The sequence below is a fragment of the Chionomys nivalis genome, chromosome 8, assembly GCF_950005125.1.
Source record: "Chionomys nivalis chromosome 8, mChiNiv1.1, whole genome shotgun sequence".
Taxonomy (NCBI): Eukaryota; Metazoa; Chordata; class Mammalia; order Rodentia; family Cricetidae; genus Chionomys; species Chionomys nivalis.
The window spans coordinates 96,089,435-96,105,655 of NC_080093.1; the positions used below are offsets into that span (position 1 = coordinate 96,089,435).

Genomic DNA, 16,221 nt, shown 5'->3' on the forward strand with positions numbered 1-16,221 from the left:
ACTTTCATGTGCAGTTTTCAAATGAGGTCTTTGTCCATCCAATTATTAGAAACTCTAATAATAACAAATCCAGGTGTTTCTGGATAATTCTGAGGTCTTTACTGGGTGCTGTTTTAAACATAGGAAGTGTGTGTAGTTGAGAAATAAACACTATTTAGAACTAAATCTTAAGTGAATTGAAGGCAACAATAATTTCAGGTCTCCATTTACTCAAACCTTTCCAAACAAGTTACTAAATCCAAAACACTAAGTAAAACACAAACAATACTCTCTAAATTACATCATTTTTATAGTTAATTATATGTCAAGAGAGACTCATAAGTAGTCAAGCATACTGTATAGAAGTTAAAAATTTCTAAGTCAGGCGGTGGTGGTGCACGCCTTTAATCCCAGTACTCGGGAGGCAGAGACAGGCGGATCTCTGTGAGTTCGAGACCAGCCTGGTCTACAGAGCTAGTTCCAGGACAGGCTCCAAAGCCACAGAGAAACCCTGTCTCGATAAAAAAAAAAAGAAGTTAAAAATTTCTAAAGTTAGCCCAGTGGTAATCAAATCAGTTTACTGCTTGAAATGAAGAGCGTGTCACTTGTGGTTCTCCACCCACTTCTACTCCATCTGTAAATGCTGTCTCCTCCCCAATACGAGACTGAGGGAAGAAGCTGCAGCTTTGACCAGGTCAGTGGACTAGTAATGTCCCTGAATCTCCAGAACTCCACCCAAATAGTCCAGAACACTGAGACATAACTAGTTTTTTCCGCTCTCATTCCCTCCAGAGACATGTAGCAGAGTTTTCAGAGGATGGGTAACATGGACGACCCAATGACTTAGGTAGTCAGACCAATCTGTTCTTGGACATTCTGTTGTCTTAAAATTTCTCAGTTTGAATTTCTAATACAGTAATTACATTCTACTCCAACAAAACTTTAGTGAGAAGTCACAAAAGTTTATTTACTAATTTATTAGGGAGTGCAATGAAAGACAAACTCATGAATACAGAACAAAGCAGATGCAGCCGCTGATCCAGCCACCTGTGCCCAAGAGTCAAGAACACCAGCTTCTTAGAAGCTTATTCAGTTCTGACCACTCCAAGAGAGTTTTATCTCTCAGTTACTCAGAGAAAATCACGCCCATAGGGCAAGTCACCCCACCAAATGTCATTGACTAATAGATCAAGCTCCCAGAACAAAAATCTTCTTGGGTTCCTGTAGTGATATTTTGTTTGTGATCTAAAAATTAAAGCTTGCCTGAAGATCAGAGTGTGGAGCTAGCCACTAGTTAACCATAGAGGCCAGGCAGTGGCAGCATACACTTTTAATCCCAGCACCTGGGTGACAGAGGCAGATGGATCTCTGTGAGTTCAAGGCCACCCTGGGCTACACAAAATTGATCCAGTTTAAAAGAGAAACAGAGCCAGGTGGTGGTAGCTTACATCTTAATTCCAGCACCAGGGAGGTGGAGACAGAAAGAGATGGCTAGGGGCAGAGAGGAGACAGGAGCAGAGAGGAGACAGGGGCAGAGAGGAATATAAGGCAGGAGGAGACAGGGGCAGAGAGGAGACAGGGGCAGAGAGGAGACGGGGCAGGGAGGAATATAAGGCAGGAGGAGACAGGAGCAGAGAGGAGACAGGGGCAGAGAGGAATATAAGGCAGGAGGAGACAGGGGCAGAGAGGAATATAAGGCAGGAGGAGACAGGAGCAGAGAGGAGACAGGGGCAGAGAGGAATATAAGGCAGGAGGAGACAGGAGCAGAGAGGAGACAGGGGCAGAGAGGAATATAAGGCAGGAGGAGACAGGGGCAGAGAGGAGATAGGGGCAGAGAGGAATATAAGGCAGGAGGAGACAGGGGCAGAGAGGAGACAGGGGCAGAGAGGAGATAGGGGCAGAGAGGAATATAAGGCAGGAGGAGACGGGAGCTCACTGGATTCAGTCTGAGGATTCGTGCAGACAGGATCTTGCCCTCTTCAGTCTGAGGATTTGGTAGAGGTAAAAAGTCTCTCTAGTGGCTAGCTTCTTCTCTGATCTTTCAGCATCTACCCTAATATCTGACTCCAGGTTTTTCTTTTTAAGACCAATTAGAATTCACGCTACAGTTCTAATAGTTTTTAAAAGCAAAAAGTGGTTCTGAAACAAACAAACAAAAAGTTGAGTACCATTGGTATAAGCTGTGGAAAGTCAATATACAAAGAACAGAAAAAAGTTTATATGTAGTTTAAGTAAGTTAAGTGATGACAAATCAAGTTTTTTTCCCCACTGGGAGGTGGTGGCACACCTTTAACCCTAGCACTTCGGAGGCAGAGGTGGCAGGTCTGAGAGTCTGAGGTCAGCCTGGTTCCAGACAGGGCTACACAGAAAAACCCTGTCTGGAACAACAAAGTTTTTCTTCTTCAACCATTGTCTATTAAGGTAATACACTTATGCCAAATCTTGCCTTTGCATTGATTCTTCCTTCTTTTAAGAATCCACACTTCTTTGAGGGAGAATGTCATTTCACCATTCTTCAAGACCCAACACAAATGTTACTACCACGTAAGAGGAAAAAAAATCTAGAGACAAAATACTAATGACTGCCCACTAAGAGGTACAAAGAACAGAGAGAGCAGCAGAAGGCGCACACTGTTTCTTTTGGGGATGAGAGAAATGTTCTGGAGAGAACAGTGGTGACAGCTGTAAAATCCTGTACAAATACTAAAAGACATTAATCTGTACCCTTTCAGACGGTGACTTTTATGGTATGTGCATTATATCTGATTAATAAAAGGAAGTAGGTAGAGAATACAGGCCCTTCAAGTTTTCCCAATGTTTTCTACTTTATCTTGAGAGTAGTAAGAAGATGTTGGAGGTTTTAGGTAGAGTACAATGCAGACATTCCAAAACTACTTTCTGTATAAATAAAAGGCACCTCATAGATACATGACCTAGAACTCAATTCACAGAACAGAGAGATCTTTTTCTGACTTGAAGCTATTATTTGTAATTGCTGCTTCTTAGAAAATCCCTTCAGGTTGACCTGAAGTCTTTGTTCAGAAAGGTAAGCTGCCAGATGTGCTATCTGATCTACTGTTGGTGCTGGAGAATTGTCTGTATTCTGTCGATCATGCTATAAATAAATGCTGATTGGCCAGACAGGAAATATAGACGGGAAAACCAGACAGGAAGGAGAAACGATGTAATGAGAACAGGAGAATTCTGGGAAGGAGGAAGTTGATTCCTCCCACTCCTGCCCAGATCACCGAAGCAGCAGGATGTGATCTGTCCCATTGAAAAAAGGTACTGAGCCACATGGCTAACATAGATCAGAAAAATGGGTTAATCAAGATGTGAGAGTTAGCCAGTGAGAGGCTAGAGCTAATGGGCCAATCAGCTTATAACTTATAGAGACCAATGTGTGATTTTCTTTGGGGCAGGACAAAAACCCCAACAACAAGCAAGGTCTGGCCCTTCATGTTACATACCGTAACCCCTTGATGTGTCACTGAAAGATAATTCATGAAGATCTCCAAGGGCCAGATTGCAAAAGAAAGGACTAGAAGAACTGTGGTCTAATAGTTCAGCAGGGAGCTCTGGGTGGTATCCTTCTTGCCATGTAATATTGAGTCTTAATTATGCTGATACATGTATGCTAAATTATAGTTTCCATAAATGGGGAGTTGTTCTGATTCCTAAAATCATAGTGCTGACCTGGAATTCCAGAATTACTACTTTGCTACACTGAAAGTAATACACAAACAATGCTAAAGGGTACAGGGAAAAATACTGTAATTTAGTAACAGAATCTAGCACTCTTGAGTAAAGCTCCTAACATACCAATTCTAGGTATACTGTCGAGAATCTCTTGCACAGGTGTATGATGAGGTAATATCAAGATCGAAGATGACAGCATTATTTATAAGAGTAAAACAATGAACAAATAAAATTTCCGTTAGAAAAATGAATGGGTTATGTAGAGAGCGGACAAAAGCACCTTGTCTTAAGTACTGCCATTTTGACTTCAGACTCCACTTTATCTGTAGGCTGAAACAAAGTTCAGGTTCCCAAGCCTTAGGGGAGCTGAGAACTTTCCAACAGCTGACCCACCTCCTTCTTAAACAATATTAATAGTCTGTTATGCTCCTTAGTTGTTTAAAACATATGGCTGTTCCTAGAAACAGAAAACAAATGAATATGATTAGAACTAAAATACTTACATTCTGTGTTGGTTGACAATAGTGTGGTGTGGGAGAATGGGTTGTACTCTGTCAATTATATTTTAAATAAATGCTGACTGGCCAGTAGCCAGGCAGGAAGTAGAGGCTGGACAACCAGACAGGAAGTAGAGGAGGGTCAAAGAGAAGAGGAGAATTCTGGGAAGGAGGAAGCCTATTGCTCAGCAGTCCTGACCCTACCACAGAAGCAGCAAGATGTGACTGCCCCACTGAATAAGTTACTGAGCCACATGGCTAACACAGATAAGAATAATGGGCTAATCATGGGTTAATATAAGTTATAAGAGTTAATAAGAAGCCTGAGCTAATGGGCCAGTCAGTTTACAGTTAATGTAGACCTCCGTGTGATTTCTTGGGACTTAACGACTGAGGGAACCAGGCAGGATAGAAACCTCAGTCAACAATGGTGAAACACATAGGGAAAGCCGTGCTGACAGTCTGTGTTCTAAGATCAGTGCAGAGCTAAACCACTAGAGGCCAGGCAGTGGTGGCTCACACCTTTAACCCCAGCACCAGGGAGGTAGAGACTGGAAGTGATATGGCTGTATGGCTAGGTGGAGAGAGGAATACAAGGGGGAGGAGACAGGAGTTCAGTGCAGCCTGAGGTTTAGTGGAGACAGCTGTAGTCTGAGGATGGAGTCAGAGGATGCAGCTTGAGAAGACAGTCCGAAGACAAGATCACCATTTTGGTCTGAGGATTCAGTAGAAGTAAAAGGTCTCTCTAGTGGCTGGCTGCACCACTTTTCTGATTTTCAGCATTAACCCCTCTATCTGACTCCAGGTTTTTATTAAGAACAATTAGAACTCGTGCTACAGGAAGACCTTAATCTTTGACTCCTGACTGGTGAAAATTGTAACTATAACTTGGCAACAAATGTTTGTGTTTTTTGTGCTTATAAACCCCACTCCTGCCCTTGCTCGGGGCTGTCAGGAAAATCAAGGTTCTTGAGTCCTTGTCCTGCAGCCCTGATGGATTAGGAACCCAATTATGTAGTGACTTATTAAATGCTTTGGAACCCATAAGTGCTGTCTCTCTCCTTCCTCATGGCACATGGCTGGAACAGTTTCCTTATGATATAAACACAGTGAAATACCCTACAGTAAAGCAAAAATTTAAAGTCCATATGGATGAATCTCAATATAAAATTAAAAAAAATTAACTTGTGAATGTAACAGGGTATAATATCAACAAAGACCATATTTTGCTGTCAGAATAGTAGCCTCAAGGTAGGTAAGAAGGAGATGTTCACAGGAATCACACAGGCAGCTTCCCTTGTATTAGTAGTATTTCATTTTTGAAGCCATCAAAATGAGTATTTATCATTCTTTGAGATTATTTCTATATTATTTCAGAATTTTACATCATACAGTTTTAAAACTTCAATACCAAAGCTTGCAAACTAAGGCCTTTGGTCCAAATCTAATGAAGAAGCATCTCATTATAGGGTCCAATTAAAAAATCTAAAATACAAATGAAGGTAAAACTAACTCATAAGAAACTGAATATAATCATGGATGTAGTAGAAAAATAGTAAGGTTATGACTATCTTAGTCAGCTTCAGCTGCCAACTTGACATGGCCTAGAGTCATCTGAGGAAACCTCAATTTGAGTTTCTGCCCTGACTTCCCTGGACGTATAAGCCAAATAAACCCTTTCCTCTTCAAGTTGCTTCTGCAGCAGAAAGAAACTAGAACAATGAAGACAGATTGAGTGGCAACGGGAAGAGAATCAAACCTAAGCTTTAGAGCACTGCTGACTAAAAGAACATTAATAATATAGGCAAACACTATCAACATATGGCTTCTGAGGGCTTGAAATGTGGATACAGTGACTGATAAGAACATTCACATTTATTTCTAATAACAGTCATATACCTAGTGTTATCATATTGAGGATGTAGCTTGAGGGTCTCACAGCCACATTAACAACACCTGCCACCTGAAGCTTAAAATGGAAGTGATTACTGAAGGGAAATGGGGCTGGGGATTGCCTCTACTTTGGAACCCTTGGCCACCAAGAGAAAACACATGTGAATAAGAACAAGGGCAGGATGCAGATTTAAGAATCAAAGAATTAATTGAAATTGGGCCAAATGACGCATCTTTCCAAGAAATAAATGTAAAGCAAGAGAGGCAGATACTATGGGACAATGGTCTTGTACCCTGTCACTTGTATTGTTTTAATAAAATGCTGATGGCCAGGCAGGAAGTAGAGGCAGGGCAATGAGAACAGAATTCTGGGAAGAGGAAAGATTTCAGTCTGCAGTTATCACAGAGGAAGTCAGACACAGAGCAAGCAAGATGAGAACGCCTCACTGATAAAAGGTACCAAGCTATGTGGCTAACAAAGACAAGAAAAATGGGCTAATTTAAGACATAAGAATTAGTTAATAAGAATCTTGAGCTAACAGGCCAATCAGTTTATAATTAATGTAGATCTCTGTCTCTCTCTTTCTGTCTCTCTCTCTCCTCTCTTCTCTTTTTTGAGACAGGGTTTCTCTGTAGCTTTGGAACCTGTCCTGCAACTGGCTCTTGTAGACCAGACTGGCCTCAAACTCACAAAGATCCACCTGCCTCTGCCTCCCTAGTGCTGGGATTAAAGGCGTGCACCACCACCACTGTCCGACCTTAATGTAGATCTCTGATGGAGGAAGGCCATCTGTCTATGTGTTACTTTTATTGGTTAATAAAGAAACTGCCTTGGCCCTTTGATATGACAGAAAATTAGGTAGGCGGAGTAAACAGAATAGGATGCTGAGTAGAAGGCAGTAAGGCAGACGCCATAGAGCCAGCTGCCAGGTCAGACATGCTGAATCTTTCCCGGTAAGCCACCACCTTGTGGTGCTACATAGATTATTATAATCAAGATGTGAGAATTAGCCAATAAGAGGCTGAAACTAATGGGCCAGGCAGTGTTTAAATGAATACAATTTGTGTGTTGTTATTTCAGGGGCTAAGCTAGCTGTGCGGGAGCCAGGCCCACAGCTCATCACTACAGATCTCTGCATGTTTCTTTGAGACTGAATGACTGCGGGACCATGCTCGACAGAAACTACTGCCAAGAGGCAGAGAGTCAGGCTTGAGATCTGGGGGGTTTCATGCTAAGTCATCAGTGAACAAACATGATTTTCATTCTAATTCATGAAGCAAACTGACATTAGTAGATGAATCAGGAGTATAACAGCTAGTTACAGTACAGACATCAGAAGAGCTGTAAGTAAAATAAAATAGATGAGCTATACAATCCAAGTGTGACTGAGATCTTGAGTTGATGGTGAGCAAGGAGTGTACACCAATGTTTTTCCTCTTCACTTGACAAACAAGAACAAAGTCTGCAGTAGGATTTGGTGATGCAGACCTGCAATCCTAGTGCTTGGGAGATGGAAGGAGGAGGATCAGGCACTCAATGCCAAACTCAGCTACATAGTGAGTGTCTGAGGCCAGGCTGCACTGCATGAGACCCTACCTCAAAAACAAAATAGTTGCTTATCTTTTAGTCTTTTGCACAATTATCAACCACGACACATTTATTTAATTTTCACTGATGACAAATTTGGTTTGAAAATAAAAGCCTCAAGATTATTAAGTTTTTAAATATTTCATTAGATCAATACTTGATGTATTTTCTACTCTTATCCACTTCCTTCTTCACCCAAACCATAAAGAAAATATTACATAAGGTTCTGAAAAGAAAAAAAGAAAGCTTGCACACTGTGTAAGAGCATGCCATAAACAGTAACATGAAAGAGAACAAGCTGCCTCACTTTTCAGTCAACTGAGCTGCTTTCTATACATAAGATGAGATCATTTTTTAACAAGTCTTAAATTTTTTGAGGTGCTATCAATAGTTTTTGTTTATTTTAGTTGAGGTTAAAAACAAACAAATGCTCTGGCCTGATGTTATACACACCCAGAGTAAGATATTCAGTAGCTGTTCTAATCAGCACTGGAATAAGGAATAAAGAGTATTCTCTGGGGAACATATGTAAATATTTATGTGTCAATGGGATGGGGGAAAAGTATGGTTTTTTTCCCCATAGAAGGTTACTAGACAATAGCACAGGCTATGATGTCAGAGACTTTGATTTACCTCCTTGCTGCTACACTAACAAGACCTCACTGAACCTCTTATATCTGGAAAACTAAGCAAGCATATTAATATATCTTTGTAAAAACAGCACAGAAATTAAAATCTCTTAAACGTACCTAGCATACCTAATACAGTGAAGTTTACTATACTATAGTAAGTACTAATACTAGAGCACCAGATAGTTGCTCCAGTCTTTTGGTTTTTCGAGACAGGGTTTTGCTGTAGTTTTAGAGCCTGTCCTGGAATTAGCTCTTGTAGACCAGGCTGGCCTCAAACTCACAGAGATCTATCTGCCTCTGCCTCCTGAGTACCAGGATTAAAGGTATGCACCACCACCGCCTGGCAGTTGCTCTAGTCTTACTCCCAAGTGCTGAGACTCTTTACTCACCTTCCTACACACACACACACACACACACACACACACACACTCAAAATATTTAATTGTGGATATAGCTCAAGAGATACAGTGCTTTTCTAGCACGTACAATGCCATAATGCCCGGATTTGATACCTAGAAAAGCACTGTATCTCTTGAGCTATGTCCACAATTCAAGAAAAAATTAAAGTTAAAAAAAAAATAGTCAGACATGGAGGCATAATGTAATCCACACCTGTAATCCTGGGGCTGGAGAACCTCAAGTTCAATGACAGACATCAAGGTCACTATAGTAAGATCTTACCTCAGCCTACACAAACACGCACACACACACACACACACAGAGAGAGAGAGAGAGAGGTCACTTGTTTGAAGAAAAAAAAAAACCCTGAAATAATAGTTGAAATTCACAGGAAATGTTAACTAGAGAAATACAGAAAGAACATCTGAGCAGTGCTGACTACCCCTTTGGACTAGTTCTACAATCTATTTATGTTAGAGAATATGCTACTGAAAAACTTCTTTAACTTGTTTTTGCCTCTTCCATGACTTAGCTCAGTAGCTACTGTAGTAGTAAGAGCGGCGGGGCTGCGTCCCTGGTACCCAGCTGCCCGCATGGCTAGCTTATGCCCCGAAATAATTACACGGAAACTGTATTCTTTTAAACATTGCTTGGCCCATTAGTTTTAACCTCTTATTGGCTAGCTCTTACATATTGATCTAACCCATTTCTAATATTCTGTGTAGCACCAAGAGCTGGCTTACCAGGAAAGATCTTAACCTGCGTCTGTCTGGAGTGGGAGAATCATGGCGACTGCCTGACTTGGCTTCTTTCTCCCAGCATTCTGTTCTGTTTACTCCACCTACCTAATTTTCTGTCCTATTAAAGGGCCAAGGCAGTTTCTTTATTTAACCAATGAAATCAACACAAAACAGAAGACTCTCCCCCATCAAGCTACCACACTGTGACTATTAATTGCATATGATTAAGTAAATAAACAAATATCTTGCTTCTAAGGCACCTGTGTATTTGTTTGGTTAAGATTTTATGAGATGCATTATGTAGGCCACGGTGGCCTGGGACTCACTATATGTACAAGGATGGCTTCAAATGTAGGGTCCTCCGGACTCAGGGACCCAAATATTAGGATTACAGTTCCACAACAGTACCCATCTTACTATCTACACACACACACACACACACACACACACACACACACACCAAAGATCCTGAGGCCATATCACCATGACATCCATTTATAAAAAGAGACATTCCCCGCCAGAAAGAGTATGAGTACTACTGTAAATTCAGTGATAAAAATTTACTAGGTAGCTAAAAGCATGAAGTTTTCTAATCCTGCAGGTCACAGAATTACCATGAAAAGAAAATGAGGATTTTTCCTTTTTCACTGAGACAGGGTCTCCCTATAAAGCTATTCTAGAACTTTCTATGTCTCCCAAGTACTAGATTAAAAGCATGTGCCACCTCACCTGGCAAAATGAATTTATAGAATAAACCTGGTTTATTAAGACCATTTTTTTTTTTTTTACCCAGGTGGTGGTGGCGCACACATTTAATCCCAGCACAGCAGGCAGATCTCTGTGAGTTCAAGGCCAGCTTGGCCTACTAGAGCTAGTTCCAGGACAGGCTCCAAAGCAAGAGAAACCCTGTCTCAACACCCCCCCCACAAAAAAAAAACACCACACATAAAACAACAACAACAAAACCATGTTTTTGATGTTTGATATAGTTTCAATTTTAGTATATAAAGTATGATTTCTATGGTTGTTTGAAAGAAAATGGCCCCCAAAGGAAGTGGCACCATTAGAAGGTGTGGCTTTGTTGGAGTAGGTATAGCCTTAGAGGAAGTGTGTCCCTGGAGCAGGGTGGGCTTTGAGATCTCCTATGCTCGAGATACTCTCAGGGAAACAGTCTTCCTGTGGCCTGCGTATCAACACACAGCAGCTCCTTCTCCAGCAACATGTCTACCTACACACCGCCATGTCTACCCACACACCACCATGTCTACCTACACACCGCCATGCTCCCCTATGATAACAGACTAAACCTCTGAAACAGTTAACTGCCACCTCAATAAGATGTTTTCCTTTACCAGAGTTGCTGTGGTTGTGTATTCTCTTCACAGCAATGGAAACTCAGTGCTAAGGACTGAAGCCAGCGTCTTATGCATGTTAGGCACACACACTTTACCTGGGATTTTATTTTGCTGCTGCTTAAGCTAATATGTGTCTATTTTAAAAGTATATACAGAGGGTAATATATTTAGGTTAAGCATAGCATCCCTGATTCCAATATTTAAAATCCAATATACTCCAAATTCTGAAGCACTTCTGATCCCATGTATTTCAAATAAAGGATATTCAATTTGTATTTATCAGATCTGATTTAACAGAAAACACATATAGGGTATACAGAATTACTACTTCCAATTACAACCTATACTAAAGGCTTACATTTTCAGCAAATACATTGTTTGAAATTACAAATAGTATTCTCCAGAGAAACCATGTTAGAATGGGAGTTTGCAGTTGGCCCTTGTAACTTTGTAGCACCTTTAACACTTAGTAGGACCTAAGACAGCTGCAGGTCTGGCTCCAGTACTCTGGGGGGAGTGGGGAGTGGGGAGGAAGCAAAGTTTGCCTCTAATTCCCTGATCTCATTACTGTGACTTGCATTCTGATCACCAGTAATCATAACAGGATAGTTAGGATGAAAAGGGAATTCTGAGCAATAAACAAACAAGAAAAAAAAATTGCAGCATGGTATATCTTAGTTCAGTGATTTCCTCTAACATTTGTTTTTTCCTGAGGATCCCAGAAAATGCCTTGCCTCTACTTTCAAGAAACGAACTTGTGGTTTCTGGACAGAGTTGATCTCTTTCCCGGAGCTAGAGGGAAAGAATGCCCATGCCAGTTGTAGCACCAGTTCTAACTGCTGAGCCCTTAGCAAACAATTCAACATAGCAGTGTTTGCTGCACAGTCATAATCACAGATCTGAGGCAGGGGTGGTGGTGCACACCTTTAATCCCAGCAGGAGGCTCTTTGAGATCAAGGCCAGCCTGGTCTACAGAGTGAGTTTCAGGACAGCCAGGGCTACAGGTCTCAAACAAACAAACAAAAAGAATACATATGAAAAGATATGTTGAAAATTCAAAAGAAAAATAGTTTAATGTTTGGGCTCTGAAGAAAAAAAGAAAATGAAACGTAACTGAAAGTGGGTAGTATGTTAAAATGTTTCTCTACTCTTCCACCCTTTTCCTTGCAGCTGGAGGACGTAGTCTGGAGACACAGCTAGAGTCCATTCTAGCTACATCCTTGGAGGCTCTATATAGCTTAAATAGCTTATCAATTCCACTGATTCCTGTCTCAGGAAGTCATTCGGAAGCAGTTCTCCAACCCATCTTATATACCCATCTCCTATTTTGTACATTAATAATGGCTAAAAACAATATAATCCTTTACTGTGATCTGGGTTTAAATATTTTCACCCACATGCCAGGTAATAGCTAAGCTTTAATGTCAGCCCTAAACAGTTTCTTACATGAAAAATTAGTTCAAAGTTACTACCCAATAAACCAAACAACAACAAGTACATTCCAATAAAACACAAAATAACTATAATACTATAATTCAATTCCTCATCCCCAATACCTAGTTCACGAGCTGGTTTTATTTTTAATGAAGCAAAATTAGCACAAATATAACTGCATTACCTTCATAATGTTAACTAAATCTGTTTGATAGTAGCGGTCCTGGTGTGCATTTGCTGCGGCTAGCGTAAGAAGGTAATCATTCCTTGCGTGAGTAGCTTTGGAATTACACTCAGATCGTCGGGCTTTTAACTACAACACAGTAAACAAAAACAATAAATGAATGCAAACTGACATTACATTGCAAAACACGTATGACTACTACTCTTAGAGCATGATAGCACGTTTGTAAACCCAGCTCTTGGTAGGCTAAAGCAGGAAGCTCTTGACTTTGAAATAACCTAGACTAAATAAACAAGGCCCTGCCAAGGAAGATGGGATGGGAATTGGTGATTAATGAATGATATCTCACTGAGAATAAAGAACCAAGTAGAAAAAAAGCCTCAGGTATAGAAAAAGTATTAATTATTACTAAGAAATGAAACATAACTATATAAGGAAGAGTATTATCAAATGGCTTTATAAATTGTTTTTTAAATTTCATATATGAGCATGGCATCTATGATTTCTTTTTTTAAAAAATATTTTATTTATTTATTATGTATACAATATTCTGTCCGTGTGTATGCTCGAAGGCCAGAAGAGGGCACCAGACCCCATTACAGATGGTTGTGAGCCACCATGTGGTTGCTGGGAATTGAACTCAGGACCTTTGGAAGAGCAGGCAATATTCTTAATCTCTGAGCCATCTCTCCAGCCCCAGCATCTATGATTTCTATGCTTCCCCATGTCCCCTCCCAAATTCATGATCTCTTCTTTAATCATACATATATACATATAGGTAATATATATAGCATGCCAAGAGAATACAAATACATTTAGCTTTACTTTTTAAATACATCTGGATCCAGGCTGATACTTGAGATTGTGCAACTTATACAGAAGTTTGTCCCTGGAAGAAATGAATTCTCCCTGTCTTACTGAAGACCTGTTGCTCTTTATGTAAGAGTGAGACCATGTGAGATTTCCCTTGTCTATGCTGATGTTATTATGCAAAGGTCTTGTTCAGACATGGGTACACATTGATGTCTAGAAAACACTATATAGTTTTATAGTACCTTAATTATATTTAATATACTTCTGAAGCTTTAAGGAGAAACTCAAAATATTTTGTTCATTTTATTGATGTATGAAAATAAGTAGGTTTGAAATCAGATACATTACCTTCCAAAGCACTGGTAAACCTAGTAGAGTTAGAAAATAGTTTTTAAGAACTATTTAGATTTTTTGTAACTTTTTTTATTTGTTGGCAATATATGCTCACATACTATGCATGCTTGTCAGAGGATAACACACAATACACAGGAAGTAAGTTCTCTCCTTCCATTTTGTAGGATCTGGAAGTTGAATTCAGGTCATCAGGCTTGGCTGAAGATGCCTTTACCTGCTAAGCTTACTCACTATCCAAAAACTATTTAAACATGCCTAATGTGCCAGAAAAACTCCCTTCTGCTGGGGAACCTCACAAGAAAGTCACCCCAGCAGCTGACTTTTAGGTATTCAATTTGCAGGCCCATGTGAACACTTTCTTTCTTTCTTTCTTTTTTTAAAAAAAAACAATACAAATGTTTTATTTAATAGTCGCAGGTCATCATGGGCCAAGTGGTGGATACTCAGGACCCAGCAGGAAGGTCAGTCAGTGCAACCTTCGAGCCTCTCTTTCTGACTCCAATAGGGTGAGCACATCTCCCTCTCAAATGGAAACTTTGATGTTTCGGATGATGGAGCGGCTGGTGTCACCCATAAACCCCACATCGACCTGCGTGCACTGTCCCTGCGAACCGGTCCTGCCCAGCACTTTGGTTACCCTAGCAAGCTTGATGGGCTGCACGCGACTCGTGTCCATGATGGCGGCGATCAGGCGCAGACAACACTTACTTTCATTTGGTCCGGAAGGCCTGCTAAGGGTCTCTGAGAGATTCTGAGCACTTCCTAAAGTTCTTTACTGTATCTCTAAACTAATTGACAAGGATATAACTGTAGGTACGGATAGACATCTCTCTATCCCTAAAGTAGTCTTTTTTTTTTTTTTTTTGGTTTTTCGAGACAGGGTTTCTCTGTGGCTTTGGAGCCTGTCCTGGAACTAGCTCTTGTAGACCAGGCTGGTCTCGAACTCACAGAGATCCGCCTGCCTCTGCCTCCCGAGTGCTGGGATTAAAGGCGTGCGCCACCACTAAAGTAGTCTTGAAAAGCAAAATGTTCCCAAAGTGTCAACAGCTATGTGGAAGATTCCAAGTATTGGGAGAGAGCTCATGTTTGAGTTACTGACCTTGAAATGCTTTTCCAGGGTAGAAATAACCTACCTCCATTATTGATAGATTCAATTGTTTACTTTAAAAGCCAAGAGGCTTCCATTTGTGATGTATACTATTCAAATACTCACCTTCGGCTAGGCATAGTGGCGCCTTTAACCCCAGCACTCCAGGAGGCAGAGGCAGGCATATTTCAAGGCCAGCATGGTCTGTGAAGAGAGTTCCAGGAAAGCCACCACTGCCACACAAAGAACCCTTCGTATTGAAAATCAAAAACAAAACAAAAGAAAAACTCACCTTCACACTTGCTTTCTGTAAACTGACTCTTGATTGAAAAAGACTAAGTTTAGACCTATGATAAAAATAGAAAGGCATATTTAAAAAGATGATAGACTCTACAGCGAGATTAACATAACTACTTAATTTAAAATAATTTTTTTTTCAAGCTACTGTTCTAAAGCTAAGGTAAAAGTAGTAAACCAAGAGTGACACTTATTTGCCTTCATCTAGCAACAAGCTGGAGCAGATCAGAAGGCAATCGGTAGGCTCTGGGACACCCCGTCCCCAGTAAATCATGTTTGCTTGCCAATCTGTGTTCCCCTTCACTTCTAAAGGAATTCTGAAATGACTCTGCCCTGTGTGATTCTGATTCTTCAATTAGTCATGTTCCACTCAGTACTGGTACCCTTAATTTTGTGAAAGAAGCCATAACCATTAGTAGTAAAAATGTTTGCATATATATATGTATGTATGTATGTATATATATGCTTATTTATTTTAAGACTAGAGATAACTACATAGAAAAAAGTCAAGAGTCAAATGCTAAATGAATAAGCAAGACTCCCATGACCAGTGTTTTTTCTTTTTTTTTTAATTGATTTTTATTGAGTTCTGCATTTTTCTCTGCTCCCCTCCCTGCCTTTCCACCTCCCCTTCAACCCTCTCCCATGGTCCCCATGCTCCCAATTTACTCAGGAGATCTTGTCTTTTTCCACTTCCCATGTAGATTACGTCCATGTATGTCTCTTTTAGGGTCCTCATCGTTGTCAAGGTTCTCTGGGATTGTGATTTGTGGGCTGGTTTTGTTTTATGTTTAAAAACCACTTATGAGTGAATACATATGATAATTGTCTTTCTGGGTATGGGTTACCTCACTCAAAATGATGTTTTCTAGTTCCATCCATTTGCCTGCAAATTTTATGATGTCATTATTTTTTTTTTCTGCTGTGTAATACTCCCTTGTGTAAATGTACCACATTTTCCTTAGCCATTCTTCAGCTGAGGGGTATTTAGGTTGTTTCCAGGTTCTGGCTATGACAAACAAAGCTGCTATGAACATGGTTGAGCACATGTCCTTGTGGCACGGTTGCGCATCCTTTGGATATATACCCAAAAGTGTTATTGCTGGGTCTTGAGGAAGGCTGTTTCCTAATTTTCTGAGAAAGCGCCACACTGACATCCAAAGGGGTTGTACCAGCTTGCATTCCCACCAACAATGCAGAAGTGTTCCCTTTAACCCACAACCTCTCCAGCATAAGTTGTCATCAGTGGTTTTGATCTTGGCCATTCTTG

At 40.4% G+C, this 16,221-nt stretch overlaps 1 protein-coding gene and 1 pseudogene across 3 annotated transcripts in view; both read right to left on the minus strand.

The window, feature by feature from the left end:
- The window catches only part of Fchsd2 (FCH and double SH3 domains 2), a 223,338-nt gene that overhangs the window by 87,980 nt on the left and 119,137 nt on the right, over positions 1 to 16,221 (minus strand). For all 3 annotated transcript variants that reach the window (XM_057778547.1, XM_057778548.1, XM_057778549.1), the window contains 2 exons: positions 14,947 to 15,001; positions 12,401 to 12,529 (listed from right to left, as the gene is read on the minus strand). In XM_057778547.1, coding sequence (XP_057634530.1) covers positions 12,401 to 12,529; positions 14,947 to 15,001 — 184 coding nt within the window. The remainder of the gene's footprint in view (positions 1 to 12,400; positions 12,530 to 14,946; positions 15,002 to 16,221) is intronic.
- On the minus strand, positions 14,034 to 14,243 carry LOC130879235 (40S ribosomal protein S28-like; annotated as a pseudogene).